Genomic DNA, 16,405 nt, shown 5'->3' on the forward strand with positions numbered 1-16,405 from the left:
AAAAAATAGAATACCGGAAGAGAAGCGCAATGATTTATTGGATGGTAATATATTTTTATCAAAATTTCTTCATAAGTAATTGTGTAATCAGTCATTCCGTTTTAAACGTCATCACCATTTTATGTTAAAAAGGAAAAATGTTCTGGGGATGCTCTACAATACATGATTTATGTATAGAATACACTAATTTTCCCAAAATTTTGCAAATCAATAATTGTTGTCTAATATATTATGGGCTCATAAATTTCGTGTTCGATACTACCAAAGGGATGCCTTAATGGAAAGGATATGTTTTTCTAAAAATTACATAATGCTTTTTGGTGTGTTTTCAGTCTTGGGTGTGTATAATCTGTATATCGTAAAGAACAAAATGATAATTGAATTTAATTGATACGAGTTGAAACTATAGATTGATGTGCACATTTCATTGCCAGCTGAACGAAACTTGACACAATGAGTCAGGGAAAAGTACACGTGTTGGGTCTGGTGGATAAGTTGTTGGACTGTAGATCACAACGTTCGGGTTTCAAATCCCAGCCAGGCGCTAACGTCCTTTGGATATACCTAAAACAATATTTTTCCACTCTCCACACAATTATTTTCAAATGGGTACCTGATATGCTTGAGCGATAGTTACTTAGGCAGCTCGGCAAAGATTGACCTAGTAAGGTTAATAATATTGGGTTCCTTTTGCCATTCGCAACTACAATGACATACAATATCTGCATGTAGAATAATGCGATAATTTTATTCATTCTTGTACAAATATTGAATTTTATTGCAGAATTGGATGTTGAATCAACAAGAATAACGCGAACAGTGCAACGAGTTATTGGTCCGGAAGGGGGAGAGATAAATCTCAGCCGGTATGGCGTCCACTTGGCTATACCAGCAGGTGCACTTGACAAAGACCAAGATATATCTATGAGACTACTCGAAACTTGTCCAGTTCCGGGCATTCAGGGCGAAGAGATGATTGAAAGTTTTGGCGTTGAACTCAAACCTGGGGGCTTAAAGTTTAAGCGTCCTGTTCAAATAAAATTGCCTCATTGTGCCAGTGTTGTCGACACTCCGGATGTTAAAGTAGTACTTCACCATTTCAGAGGTATGATCATTCTTAGGTTTCTTTGAGTGAATAGCTACGAGACTGCTGTATGAAATGGACAGACCAAAAACAAAATGATATAGAATACTCAAAATATGCGTATTGTTTATTACGTAATCAAACAATACACACTTTGTTATAAATGTTGCAGAAATAATAGTTTAAAAAATCAATCAAAGACAATACATAACTATGGTGCTAATGGTTGTCTTAATAGTTTTTATCAGAAAAATATTGTAAGAAAATTCGTTCAATAATTTGTTGTCTCATTGCAAAGAATCGTAAAATTGTCAAAAAAACTGTGATGGAGGAATCGGACAAAAAATTGGTTTATCAGCTTCACCAAATCGAGTGGTCACGATTCCTTGTCTCTGTGAGGCTTCTCGGCACCGTCCAACATGTCTCCGCGAACACATAACCCTAATAATAAATCTCAACTCATTGTCAAGCTACACTTTAACCTCTGAATTAGATGCCACCGGTGAACTTATCCTTTTGAGAAGTGATTTAGCGAAAGCGATAAATATAAAGAATGGTGTTTTTTTTAATAAATACATCCGTAACAGGTTACAATTCAGGTTAGCTTTACCATTTATATCTTCATATGAGACCGCGTGTGAGTTCTAGTAGATACCACGGACGGTCCAGATGAGCCTCAGAGAGACAGCAAAGAATTGGTGTGTACTTTGAGGTTCTTAAATAATCTAATAAACGAGAAATTGACTCAATTTTGGAGAAAACGGCACACTGAACTAACACTGTGCAGACATATATTGCACATTTTGTATTCAATTTTGTTCAGAAATTATTTGGTTATAACTTACAAATATGAGGGCAGGTGAAAAACGGTTATCTTCTGGGGACATATATTCTTTGATATTCTTTGCAAAACTAACCTGACACCAAGTAGGAAGTTCCTCATATATATTTGCACTTTTACTTAAACTCTACTTCTCTTCAACGTTTCTTGATATCACCATCTGATCACCATCACCACCTCGCATGGTGTTGATTCAACATATATTTCTTCCAAATGTTTTAAAATACAGTCCATGGTGTGCCCATACTTCTTTTTTGTCGATTCCTTATGGTTTTCCTCAGTAAATGTTGATATGCAGATTGAAACACCGTTTTGTTGTAATTAATAAACTGCCAAAAATACAAAAAATCACTCTAAGAGGTAAACAAAACACAGAGTGTTTAATTTATAAATTGATTGATTAATGATTTATAATATGTATATATATGTCGTAAAGTATGCATTTATTGTATAACTTATTCAGTTGTTTAAATATATATATTATTGTTGCATTCTGTTCCATCTATTCAATTAATATTATTATTATTGTTATCATTATTTTTTATAAATAGTATTACTGTTATTAATGTGTTGTTATATGATTGCTATTATTGTTACTATATTAGTATTACTATAATTATTATTAATATCATTATTTTAATGTTAACATTACTTTAACTTAAAGGAGGCGAACTCACGTCAAAGGAGGTAACTGCAGGGGACTTGGCCGAGATCCCTGCATGCACTGTTCGGGAAAAGGAGCTCGAGTTACACATCGACGAGTTCTGCTCCTGGTTTACTTTCTTCAAATCGTCGACAGGAAAACAAATGATGTGCATTCCTTACTCAAATAAAGCATCTGTTCATTCTGCTGACCTGCGTTTATATTTGGCGATTGATGTAAAGGGTGTAGAAAAAGTAAAAAGGATTATTATGAATTTGTAAATATCGTTTCGGCGTTATGTGAAACAACGAAATGCTTGTTATTCAGAGTATAGTGCCTTTTTGTGAGGGATAATGATTATAACAATGATGGTGAAAATGATAATAATAATATTAATACTGATATTTATAATAAAAACAAAGAAAACAATAACGATTGAAATAATTACAATAATGTTAAGAATACCAATCATAAGAAAAGAAAGAAAAAATAATACTACTGCTGATAATAATGATAACAATAACTATAATTACGGTTTATAAAGCGCTATTTACATCGCCGACATTTATTAGTGTGTTTAATCATGTCAAATAAGATATTATGTTTATATAGTTCAAAAGACTATTGTGATATCTAAATACGAAATTGCTACGTTAATCGTTAAATCTGTTCGTGAAGCTGAAAATGACACCAAATGCCTTTACGCAAAACGTACAGTTGCCACTTGAGAAGGGAAAATCAACCCTGAGTTTTAGTTGAGGAACGGGTCAATGAAAGTTAGAACACATTCCGATTCAAATTAAGAAACTTACGATATCTTGAAGTTGCGATCTATCAAACGCTAATTGGCAATTGTGTGACGTATTTTGCGAGCTCTCCTCCCATATGGTCTCTGCTCAACAGTAATATTTACTATAATAACAATAATATTTAATATATCACATAACAATTGATATCTCAGACATTTTGGCAACTTAATAGTAGGTCAACTATTGGTGTTCTTCCATTTGACATACATACCGTATCTCGGATGCTATTTAATTAAAAAAAAAAAAATCTTTCTTTTTTTCTAGGAGCTTTCAAATTCTGTAAGGCTACGAGGTGCACACAAAATTGGAGATGACAAGCCCTTCTTTGTTCAATGGAGCAATGGGGATGTGCACGTTGCTGTGATGAACAATGAGCGTGAAGAAAAAGCTAAGGTAGGAACCCTCGGAGCAAATCTTCGTTCATATTGTTTGGTTGTAAGATAATTTATTGTGAAGCGTTATACACTTCTGTATCTCATAAAAGAGCTCACCAAATCAAAAATTGTAACTGGACTACAATTTTCAACAAAAAAAACGCGACGTATATATTCAACCAATGATGATGAGTGTAACATCGTTGGAAAGAAGAAACCTCAACAATCAGGATTTTTTTCGTACCATAGTGTGACGTTCCCGCGTTATAGACTTCAGAGAGAAATACAAAGATGATCAGCTTTGTAGGTTTTTCCTTATAGCGATTGTTCTTTTTTGAATGCGTAAAGATATATTCAAAGTAAAATCACGGCAAAGTTATAGAATCTGCCGAATCATTACCCATATTATTGCAAAATCTGATGTTTGAATTGTTATTTGCTGTGTGCCCCAAATCGATTCGACCCGCGGTAATTATTACATAAAGCTTTAAAGAAAAATTGCACGAATGAATTGAAGGGTTGTACGTGTTGTAACGACGTCATGCACATGCGCACGTTCAATCTGTGCGCGCATGTCCCTCGGTTTCCATTACGTGTAGGGGCGCTTTTCCATCGACCCCTAGGTCCTCTTACCACTGTCTGAAGTTTTTTTTTTTATGAGCGAGATTGTTACTTGTTGAGTTGAATAAGAACAAGAACACAACCGTTTGTGTAAGGGCTTACACATTTGCTATTGATGGGTATACTTCACAAATGTGCTAAATTTGGTAATCTTAACAACAATTGTATATTTGTCCAGCCATTCCACAGTATTGAAATAAATGTAAGATTTGTTTTCTACAAGGGAGATGTTTCCGTAATGTGTTGCTTACATTTGATATTGTTGCCTACTTTTTTGTTTTACTACCTACCGTGACACTTTGAAGGGGAATTACCGGAATGTATTTCTTTACCATTACTAATGAATCTTTTATCGAATTATTTACTTCAAGTAAATACCCCTTGTATTTTGTTTTTGTTCATACCATTATCTCATAAATAACTGTCTTTACGCAAGCATAATTTGTTTCTTTTGATGATGTAAAAGTCAATAGGAATCGGAGATATTCGAACCAGCAACCGGATTCACATAGACTTCGCCGAGCTTTACTTCAAGTAAATACCCCTTGTATTTTGTTTTTGTTCATACCATTATCTCATAAATAACTGTCTTTACGCAAGCATAATTTGTTTCTTTTGATGATGTAAAAGTCAATAGGAATCGGAGATATTCGAACCAGCAACCGGATTCACATAGACTTCGCCGAGCTAAAGACCGAACACTATGAAGACCTCGGCATGAGAGTCTTCCAGGTAACAGAAACAAGAATTGCGTGCACTAATCGTAAGTACGTTTTGTTTTTCCCTCTCATTCATGTAACACAAATTATAAATGCAAATGTATAACAAATAAGACAATGTCATCAAACAAAACCATTAATATGAGTAACTCACTTTATATAAATCATTCGTGGAATATTTTTGTAAGCAAAACAAATTTCTTCTTCAATATACATACTTTTGTAAGTACACGTTTGCCACAAATAAAAAATGCATTTATTTTAAAGGAGCTACACACAGACAATTCACTAACAACTCATTATTAAAACAGATTACATATGGATGAAAGGATTTACTCTTGAAAAACACGAATAATTTGCTGATACATCATATAGATATCATGGAGAGGCGTAAAATGCAAATTTACAAGACCCTTCTTAGACCCCCGAACGCCCCTGAACGTTAGTCACACACACAGGCGTAGCAAGCTCTGAATATTGACGTCACACTCTGGACAAACAGCTCAGTGCCGTGTAGCAGTATGCAGCTAGCTAGCCGTGTCCCGTATGTGATGTGACATATATTGACGCTCTACAAAGGACCGCTGAAAGCAGAAAATCTCTATCTCAAAACTAACATTTTTGAGAGTTGATTTCTGCGGTACCCAAACATATTTTGAAGAGAAGAGTTGTTGTATTTGATAGGCAAGGCTTCCCCTTCGCAATGATATGAGTTTTGCATCAATTCAAAACACTTTTGATTCTTCGTGTAGCTACTTTAATACTTCTCGTGAAGCGATTGCGACAATATGATTTATGGTTGATTAAATAAGTTTGTATCATCTCAGAACTTCAGTGAACAAGAAAGATTGATCAAACAAGAAATATGTGTGTGGAATGCTATGTTTGTTATCAACCAGAGGTTTATAACAGCTTTCCTAAAGCTGGAACATAATTCCATTTCTGAAACTACGCAATGATACACTATTTTCATCAAGGATCACTGCCAGTGGATGACCTCAACATTGTTTCACAATAATGGGTCTATGAAATTATTTTTTGTCGCAAATTTGGTTTCATTTTTTACCAACAGAAGAAAACGCTCAACTACTGACATCACATTAAGATTTGTCCTGTATTATTTCATAGTCCCCTTTGTTGTTGTTGTTTACCGTGTATAATATATATATAATTACAATTGTCTTATTTCTGTGTGTTATCTTATCAATCTGTCATTTAGCACTTAAGAAGACACATGCGACAGAGACAGCAGAAAACGTTAAAGTTGAAACGTGAGTAAATGCATGAAATGGAAAAAAGACTACATTACCTTTTATTAGACCAGATACTAATCTTGATCTAAGGAGACATGAATGGACGAACCTATGTATATAATGCATCTCATGTATAAAGCACATGTCGTGAATACTCTTCTTAACCTAATTTTTGGAGCTCAGATTTGTCCTATAAAATAATTATTATCGAGGTAAATTTGCACAGTTTGGTAAATGGATACATCTGCGATTGGTTTGTTTTTGCCTTTTTAGTAACATTTTCAAGCCAAGATTAGGTGGGACAAAACCACGGACAACGAAAAGTAAGAGTTTCATAATTCAAGCCATGATTAATTTTGAATGATTTACTTTTGCAGATCCGCTCAGAAACTGAAGGACGCTCAACTTATTAAAGTCTCAGAGGAAGTTCCCTGCACAAAATACTACCACTTGAGTGTACTTTTAGGGAGCTCTTTGATTTCTGCCAAGAAAATACTAGCAAAGTATCATCAGGATTATACGGAAGCACTTCTGGAAGTTCTCATGGACTGGAATCAACAAACGACGTGTAATCACAGGCACAATCTTATAGAGGCCTTAATAGAAGTACAAGTTGCAGGTCTAATTACTAGCATATTTCCCGACTACGTACACGACCATGAACCAGCTTTGCCGAAGAATGATTAAATACATGGAGCTAGGCAATGTGAAAAGCAAACAAATTAATTCAAAGTTAGACAAGATAGAAACTATTGTCAGATAACGTAAGGTCGTAACTTAAAAGACCGCATGTTGTGCTTCAACCAAAAGCCCCCCCCCTCTCTCTCTCTCTCTCTCTCTGCCCACGTGTATTATATATAATATTTATATTAATAGGCTGAATATTTCACATTTTATTTTATGCAGCTCGGTCATTTCAGTTTCACTCCAAACACACAGCCATCTTCGATATAAACTACAACTGCAATTTGCACACAGGGTGTCGGGCCTACATACTCAGATTTCCTTATCGTGTTGTGCTTATTACATTAGTCACTATACATTTTCTACCAATATTGTTTGGAACATGGCATATATTTGTAATCTTGAACATTCAGTGTAAGTTTCGTTGGATTCTGTGAGAATTTATTTTCTCTTTATTAACCGGAAATGGTTTATATTAGTGGATGTTGTTAAATGTTATATATATATTTATTCTAAATGTTTGACTACCCTTTTCCCCAATTGCTTTTGTTTTGTAAATAAATTTAGATGAACTTATTTGTATAATTCCTCTTATGATATGTATGTACTTTATTGCAATTGTAAATATAGTTTGTATATATAGTTGACATGATTAGCAATAATGGAATACATATAAATATTACATTGACACTCAGTTTTATTTAAAGGGAAATCGTTTAAGTTTAATAACTCGCTGTTATACAAATATGTTAGTTGCTTCAAAAGAGCTATTGGAATGTGTTCAACATTGTTTCAGTGATATGAGGAGTTCTATATTCTATCTCTCTCTATTAAAATATACATAGACAAATACTAACCTTATTTGAAACAGATCTGGTCAGGGCTTCAAGATAAGCAAAGCTTGAAACCATTTGAGCCATGACAACTAAGTACCATCAAGATGCATGTTTAATTCTCATTATATATACATATATGATATATAAAAGACGGCAGAGGATCTAAGGAAATATTTTTAAGAACAAAATTAAAAGTTTGATTTATTTTAAGAAGAGATAAGTTTCTCCAAGACATTCGACAGATTGTAATAACGGAAACAAAAAGAAACGAAAAGAGTATGTTTTTCTTTGTTGCCATAGTTTGTATTTCACGTTAACCTCATGATTCATTTTCTACGCCGGTGAGCATGGTGGAATGATTTGCAGATTTACATTTCAAATACATGTAATGGGTCATGCTCAATTTTATGCAAATATGTATGATTATTGTAACTTTACATTTAAACTCATTTGCACATTATGCAGACATTCAATGTTTATCGCTCTGTAAATATTATTTATCATGTTTACTGGCAATTTCAACTCGTGAACATCGATTGGATCACTTTAATTTATTCAACCGGTTTCTAAAAGATGGCAATCTATGACAATAATATGAAATCCAATATATATTCAAAGATTTTGCTTAGTTTTACCATAACATTGTAAAAAATGTGTATACCTGTTGTACTGACATTGAAAATATCATGTTAAGAATTTTGTTTGTAAAAATGTGTTATTTATAACCATATATATATATATATATGTATGTATATATATATTAATATGTAAATATGAAAATATGTGTAATTTTTGCAAATAAAGTCTCCTTTTATATCATCGTTTTATTAATTTAAAGGGCACTTAGGCGTATCAGTTTTTTATTAAGTTAAATAAGCGATCCACCTTTACCAAACTGTAACAAAATCGTAAGTAAATGAACGAAAAATGAATGAATGAATAAACTAATTGATGTATAAATATATGAATAAATACATGCCATACATGACAAAATAAATTAAAATGTGAAGTTTCATTTTTTTTTTTTACTATTCCAGATTATTTTTTGAATACATCACCTGACAGTGGACATTTGATTGCAAGGTTCGATATTCGATTCCCACCCCCAATCCAAATGAATTATCTGCATGCACAGACTCAATTTTTTTTTTTTAAGTAGATGCGACCGTGTATATACATTTATATAAATAGATGGAGAGAGAGAGAGAGAGTGAGAGAGTGAGAGGGAGAGAGAGAGAGAGCTTTCAAGAAGAACATTATGCGAGAAAAGTTTTGTGTATTGCTCTCCTGTTTGATAATTTTAAATGCGTATTGCTTTGGACTAATTCTCCAATTATCAATACAGTTTAGAATAAACACCATGTAATGACTTTCGGCATATATCGTGGAAACAGGTCACAGTAAAATATAAATATTAACTAGCATTCTGAATCGTAAATAACAGCTTGGTTGAAGATATAAGAACATTTTTACCAATTAATTGATTAGTCATACGATACCATTGAATAATTAAAATGTATACGTCAAACAAAATCTAATGTAACGCAGTACTTCAAAAGTCTCAAATTTTCTTGCTCACAATTTTACAAGGAAAAAGCATTTTGAAGATAATAAAGAGTCTTTTCTTCCACGCTCGTTTGCAACATTTAGAAACAGGATAATTTCAGGCAGCCAAGAAGTTACAAACCTACGTACGTGAGCAACGAGGTGCCCCCCCCCCCCCGATGCTCTATGTGTTAACGAGTTACCCAAATATATCGTATATCTTTTCTATGGAATTTTCTTTTTGCCACGCTCATTCGCTTCACTCGCTTGCAACATTTGTGCATTCAGATGCCCTAATCGTCTCATATTCGTGTATCGAGGTGACCAAATATATGTATTTTAGTATTCATGTATATTCCTCTGCGAGGTGCCCGTATACATCATATCAATAATTGTTTACCACATTAAAGGCATCGTTTAATAATGTTAAATATTATATGCACGGCCCTACATGTTATCAGTGTCTTTGATATGGTGTTATATTAAAGCCCTACACAAATGATTAAGAAGTGCCTCAAAAAAGTGAAAATCTTTGAGTGCCCGGTTTTACCAAACTCGTTTTCCCCATTAAACTGCAGTGTTATGAAAACCGTTTGGAAAACGCAAAATTTGGTTTCGATTTCTAATCATAAATATCTTGATAATCTTACAGGCAATCGGCTTTTCAAAGTCATGGGGTTCCTGACTAATCTTAATGTTTATAATTATCATTGCAGCAAGAGCTAAATCCAGGATTTGGTTTCAAAGTCTGAGACAAAGTTACCAGATCCCTTTAAAGAAAAATAAAGGAAGACAAAAATGTTTTGAGGGCTCACTCATGTACATGTATAGAAAAACAAATGACAGGCAAAGTCTATACAGGCACTGATGCGTGTCCTTGACGCAGTGTTGCGATGCGTACAGTTGACAATGCACAATGATCTGTTCCATTCATGTCTAAATTAACCCAAAATGTGACCATATTTAGCAAGCTTCAATGAATTTATCATAGTCAGGGATAACTATAACAAAAATCATAACCTTGACCTTTCATTCACACAAATATATTCACATTTCTCATCTATTTTCATCATTAAATGTCTTATTCTGCATCATACTTTTATTTTATTATTTCTTTAATATTTATGCAAAACTAAACATCAATTATAGATGTAGTGCCATATTAAATATGCAATAGATATCTCCAGTAAAGTAATTGTGCTATCAAATGTGTTAGTACATAGTGTACACGTGTTATACATTCGCCATACAAGTTACTTCTGCTACCGTGTATTACAGTTTCATGCAATGTAACCATCTTAAAAAAATACCCTTTTGAATTTTATTTTCATAATCTTCAAATAAGTGTTATAAATAGCATCTGCGCCTCCATAATACTGTAGAAACAGCTCCCAGGAACAAAGGATGCTCCAGAAAACCACAGATTTTCCTCACAAAACAGAAATCATATTTCAAACATGATCATTGCAAATCAGCCAACACCAGGTGATGCTAAACCAGTTTCTGTCCTTCATGCTAGACAAAAACAGTAGAACTGTCAAAAGAAATTTTGGACCAAACGCCCTCTGTTGGTTATATTATTGCAATGTCAACCTAGCTCAATAAATACTAAATAAATTGACTTTAATTGGCAAATACAAACTAACAACTTTTACACCCAGGCAAACCGAGAAATCAAACTCAGAGTAAACAAGCTATTAAGGGAAAGTGCAATTCAATATTTTATTAAACTACTAAAATAAAAATCCATGAAAAGAAGGAATGAGGCGTAAACCTTCTGTTTACCAATATACAATTCAACGGCTCCATGATATTGCTCGACTTGTTTTAGTTACTAGTATAGTACTATAACACTACAACAACACAATACAAAATATAACTAGAATGTAAAATCAGAAATCAAGGTTTATACTTTAATATATGCCTTTTGTATTTTATTATACCGTTGAATGATGCTATGGTAATCCATTAGGCTGCTTTTTCTGTTCTTTTATCTTCATGGCACATCTCCTGATATATATCCACACATTCAAAAACGTATATACGTATTGATTTACATGTTTGTGTGTTTAAAAATTACAAAAATATTACAAATCTTAATATTACACTTTTACTTTGATAGGGAGGATAATGTCATTGCCTGCATCTCGCTTTTTTTTTTTATAGTCATGTCACTCCTTTAACTCTTCCTGTTTCTTTCTCCTTTTCTCTGTTTCTATCATCTTTCTCTGTCACTCACTCTTTCTCTCTCTCTCTTCTTCTCTATTTGTCTTTTCTTTTACCACTCTCTCTCTCTCTCTCTCTCTCTCTTTTTACCTTTCTCAATTTCTCTCCTCACACACATGTTCTTTCTTCTCTCCTTATGTTTCGTTTTGGTTTCTTTTCTTCCCCCTTTTTATCCTCGCTCTTCCTCTCTCCTTTATCATTTTTCGATATTTCTTTTACCTTCTATCGTCATCATGTTACCTTATAATTCTGGCGTCTTTCGTGAACCTCTAAAAACTGCTCTCATTGTCACGACGTTGAATAAATCATCCCTGGATCCTGAGAACCTAAATAACTACCGACCAATTTCTAACTTGTTCTTCGTCGGCAAGGTTATTGACATTGGGGCAAACCAATACGACGTGATATTATTAAGAAATTTCCAGGTAGCCGTCGAGTTTCAGTCGAGTTTTCAGCTGATAAAGGGTTCATGACCATGAAATTGTTTTAACCTAAATTTCAAAATTAGAAATTGGTACTAAAGTTCATTGTTAAATTGTGTATACAAACAGTCGGCATATCAATACCATACAAGATAATTCTTGGTATCTCCTAATAGTACGCACACATGACGAATATTTATATAAATTAATACCCGTGGTACAAATATTTGTTTTCTACGATATGGGTGTACTTTAAAATTGTATTGCATTGTGATTGATATATTTCTAAGGCACAGTTTTGTTTGCATGTCTGCCCTGAATTTAAATTAAGCATCATAAGCAGAATATTTATAGATTCACCCCCCCCCCCGCATTCATATATATTGTGCATGTACAAGGAAGCACCAGAGGTAACCATTACATTCAATTTGTATCGTGAAATTGATTTGAGCGCATCAACAACCTATTAAAGTGAGATGTTCTTGTTTTGACATGTTTCAACAAGGTTATTAATTAAGTAGATGATCAGACCCAATCAGACATGTCGTCTCGTATATTATTACTATTGATTCAGGTGAAGTTTTTTGACATTTGACCTCAAGTCATATCATACTAGTTATGCAGTCTTCAGGATGGTCCTAGTACACCCATGGAGTTAGCAATAGCTTACACCCATAGTGTGATTAATTTGAATACTGCCAGGTGTTGTATACTAAGGGGCTGAAATGTAAACTGGTTCGTATTGTGGGCAAAATAATATCAGATTTGTAAAGTACTTCCTTACATCAGATTCTGTATGACGTGTGGATGTGAGCAAAGTCAGGTTGTTTGTCTTGCTGCAAAATGCAGACCATTTCCGCACATTATTTAGATATTTTATTTTCATGTGTTTTTTTTTTCTGCGTCTTCATCTGTATTTGGAGTTCTTGTTATATTTTCTCCTGTACCTTTCCTTCCTTTTTCAATTTCTTCTCCTTTGCTTTATTCTTCGATTTTTGATGTTTTTGTTGTTCTTCTTTAATTGTTCATATTCATTCTTCAGCTTGTTTTCGTCGGTAACCCTTAGCCCCTATTTTTCAGTAATCGTTCTTATTTAGGAGCAACCCACCTCCCTGATATAATCATGTGAATATCGATGACAGACTTAAATTGGACAATAGGATTTCAGAAAAAAGGCAAGATAATGGATTCGTCTGTTTTAGGCATTAACCTGTATAGGCCTACTTTAATATGGAGTTTACGCCCTGTTTTGCTATCAACAGATGATTTACTCATCCGTGCTTTTTCTTACAGTTCGAAACAATGGTATTCTCCAAACAAAGGAAAACAAATAATCTTGAAAAAAACATCTACAGAAGAACATAGTTGGTCAATAACATGCAGTCTCTTTGGTAGCTCGAAATGAGATCGATTTGTTCTGATTAGATTTGGTGTATTTATATCGGATTGGGTCGTCGTAAGCTTAGTCCAAAGCTTCAATCAGAATTCGATTTTCGATAATAACATAAGTTCTTAGTATTATAATAAGAACTTATGTTAAATTTACACAATTTCTGTGTCAATTATGAAAAGACCAATTTAGATATCAATAATAGTAAAAGCATACAATAAACCTTTTCATAATTACACAATGGGCTCGCGTGACGTCACAGGTCGTGGGGTCATTTACGCTAAAAATCGGTGAATACACCAGTTTACGGTTACATTATGGCGCATGCGCAGACATGTAATTCAATTCAATTCAATTCAATTCAATTCAATTTATTTTGCCAAGCAATAGAAAACATACAGGGTAAAACAAAAACAGTATACAAAGTTTTACACAATTACAATTACTAACATAGATAAACACAGAAATACACAGAATCAATTTACAAACATGAATAATCCAAATGAAATTACTAATGCTGGTAGCAGCCAGAAAGGAGGTGGTCCTTGTATGCGGCTGACCAATTAATCAAATATAAAAAGTTAAGCTGTAATAAAAAGTGAAACAAACAACAATTACATGTAAAATATAATGAATTTAACAACCGTTAAAATCTGTAGCTAATATTAATATACGTCCATCAAGTATTTTTTGTATTTACGTTTGAAAGTGTTAACAAATTTCAATTCACGTATATAACGAGGTATAGTACTCCATAAGCAAGGTCCATTACATATTACTGTACGTTTATATGAAGTTGTATGTACAAGTGGCAAGTTAAAAGTCTCAGCATTTCTAGTACTATAGTGGTGTATATTACAATTTAGTATAAACAGTTGTAAAAGTGATTTAGGAAGGATTTTTAAATAGCACTGGCACATAAATATTGCACGTTGATAATTATACATATCAGTAAAATTCAATATTTTCATTTCTTTAAAAAGTGGATGTGAATGGGCAAGATAAGGAGTATGACAAATAGTACGAATTGCACGTTTTTGCAATAAAATCACTTTCCTAATATGGCTTGCATGTGCATTCCCCCATGCAAGTATTCCATAATACAAAAATGGTAAAATCAAACTGTTATATATCATCTTCAATATACATTTAGGAAATATTTTTCGATAATACATTACAAACAGCATTTATATGATCAGTCCATTTCAACTTATTATCAATGGTTATGCCAAGAAATTAAAGTGAAAAGACCTGTTTAATTTCTGTATTACACAAACGAATAATAATAAAATCAGTGTCACATTTTTTATTAGTAAAAATCATATAATGTGTCTTACTTATATTAATTGACAATTTATTTACAGAAAACCATGTGTTTATTAACTTAATTTCCCGATTAAATATATTATGAAGTGATTGTATATTTTGATGGGATAAACAAATGCTTGTATCATCGTCAAATACAATTGATTTTAAAATTCTCGACACACTAGGAAGATAATTGATATATAAAATAAACAATAATGGGCCTAATATGGATCCTTGAGGTACTCCACATTTGATTTCTTGGTAATTTGATTTTACATTAGCAATAGAAACAAATTGATGACGATGTAACAAATAATTTTAAAAAAGATCTAAACCGATTCCCCTTATTCCATATTGATATAATTTCACCAACACCAATTTGCAATCACCAATCTGCTCATTTCCCCCACGTAATTTAAAAGGTGTTATAATAATACATGGCAGTATTCCCAGTAAGAAATTACATGTAACATGTTGACATAATTACACTTTCATGGCTTTATGTTACCTTGATTACAGATAAAGCTCAACCTGCAATCACGTAGCTGCTCTTCTCTTCAAGGTTGTCTTTGGGTGGCTTCACGGGCTGACCAACCCGGCATGTACTTCACGTGAGTGTGGATGGTCTGCATTTGCCGGGAATCAGTCAGTTGAACCACAGCAGATAGCGGACATGAACTGGAGCAAGCCCCAGTTTTCTCGACAAGGTACATGTATATTTTATTATTTTTGCTTCGAGTTGGCAAGTGATATTTAACTGGAATCATTGTAGACACATTTAATGATTTGTAAACAAAGTTAAACATTTGATAAAATTATTCATTAATGAAAAGGATTTTACATCATTTTTTGTAAGGTCAAAATAAACTTTGCACAAGATTACAAGAACATGAGGCTTACCGGCATTTTGTTTGAGTCTGCCTAGAATGCTCCCAAAAGGAGGCTACTGAAATTTAGCCAGTTTTTATCTTACATGTACATTTCACACATCTCATTTAAATTCTTTCTTCTTTTTACCCCAGCTACATCTGTGCAGGCAGCGGAAGGGACTATCACCAGCACGCGACGTTTGTTCTCGCCATTGAGCTCCAGGTCGATTGCTGCAAAGTCTTCTCTTCCAGCACTTTCGCAGCGTTCGACGCAACGTTTCCAGTACATGAATGTTGATGTGGATCAGCCACCTGTTCCAAAGGTAGCAGCAGAGGAAGAGGTAGTTTATGTGGACATACCTCCTCCTCTTCCGTCTTTAGCATTCAAGTTCTCGTCTCCGGAGGGGTTTCTGCGCGAGCTGCCCATCTACACTCCGGCAATGACAAGTCTCATCGAGCAGATGACCCGCGGTCAGGCCGACAACAAGATCTGGCATTTGTATCGGCATCAGCCTGATTGAGCTAGGCACAAATGAATTGAGAAACCTGAATTGAATTGAATTATTTTCTGAAATATGAATTGAATTTGCCTGAATCATGAATTGTATTGAATTTGAATTGTGAACTTAATTTAACCCGAACTATGACTTTAATCTACTTACTTAGTCTGAATTATAAATTGAATGTGATTTGATTTTGTTAATTTTATTTTAATCTGAATTACGAATTGAATGTGATCGGGATTTGAAACGGATTTGATCTAAATTACAAATTAAATTGG

General features: G+C 33.6%; 1 protein-coding gene across 1 annotated transcript in view; it reads left to right on the forward strand.

The window, feature by feature from the left end:
* Window positions 1–16,145, forward strand: part of LOC105440493 (putative ankyrin repeat protein RF_0381) — a 34,180-nt gene extending 18,035 nt beyond the window's left edge. The window contains exons 10-11 of the mRNA XM_030993783.1: window positions 15,281–15,366; window positions 15,778–16,145. Of these exons, the coding sequence (XP_030849643.1) occupies window positions 15,281–15,366; window positions 15,778–16,145 (454 nt within the window). The remainder of the gene's footprint in view (window positions 1–15,280; window positions 15,367–15,777) is intronic.
* The last annotated feature ends 260 nt before the right edge of the window (window positions 16,146–16,405 follow it).

The sequence above is a fragment of the Strongylocentrotus purpuratus genome, unplaced genomic scaffold (assembly GCF_000002235.5).
Source record: "Strongylocentrotus purpuratus isolate Spur 01 unplaced genomic scaffold, Spur_5.0 spur5_scaffold_20, whole genome shotgun sequence".
Taxonomy (NCBI): domain Eukaryota; kingdom Metazoa; phylum Echinodermata; class Echinoidea; order Camarodonta; family Strongylocentrotidae; genus Strongylocentrotus; species Strongylocentrotus purpuratus.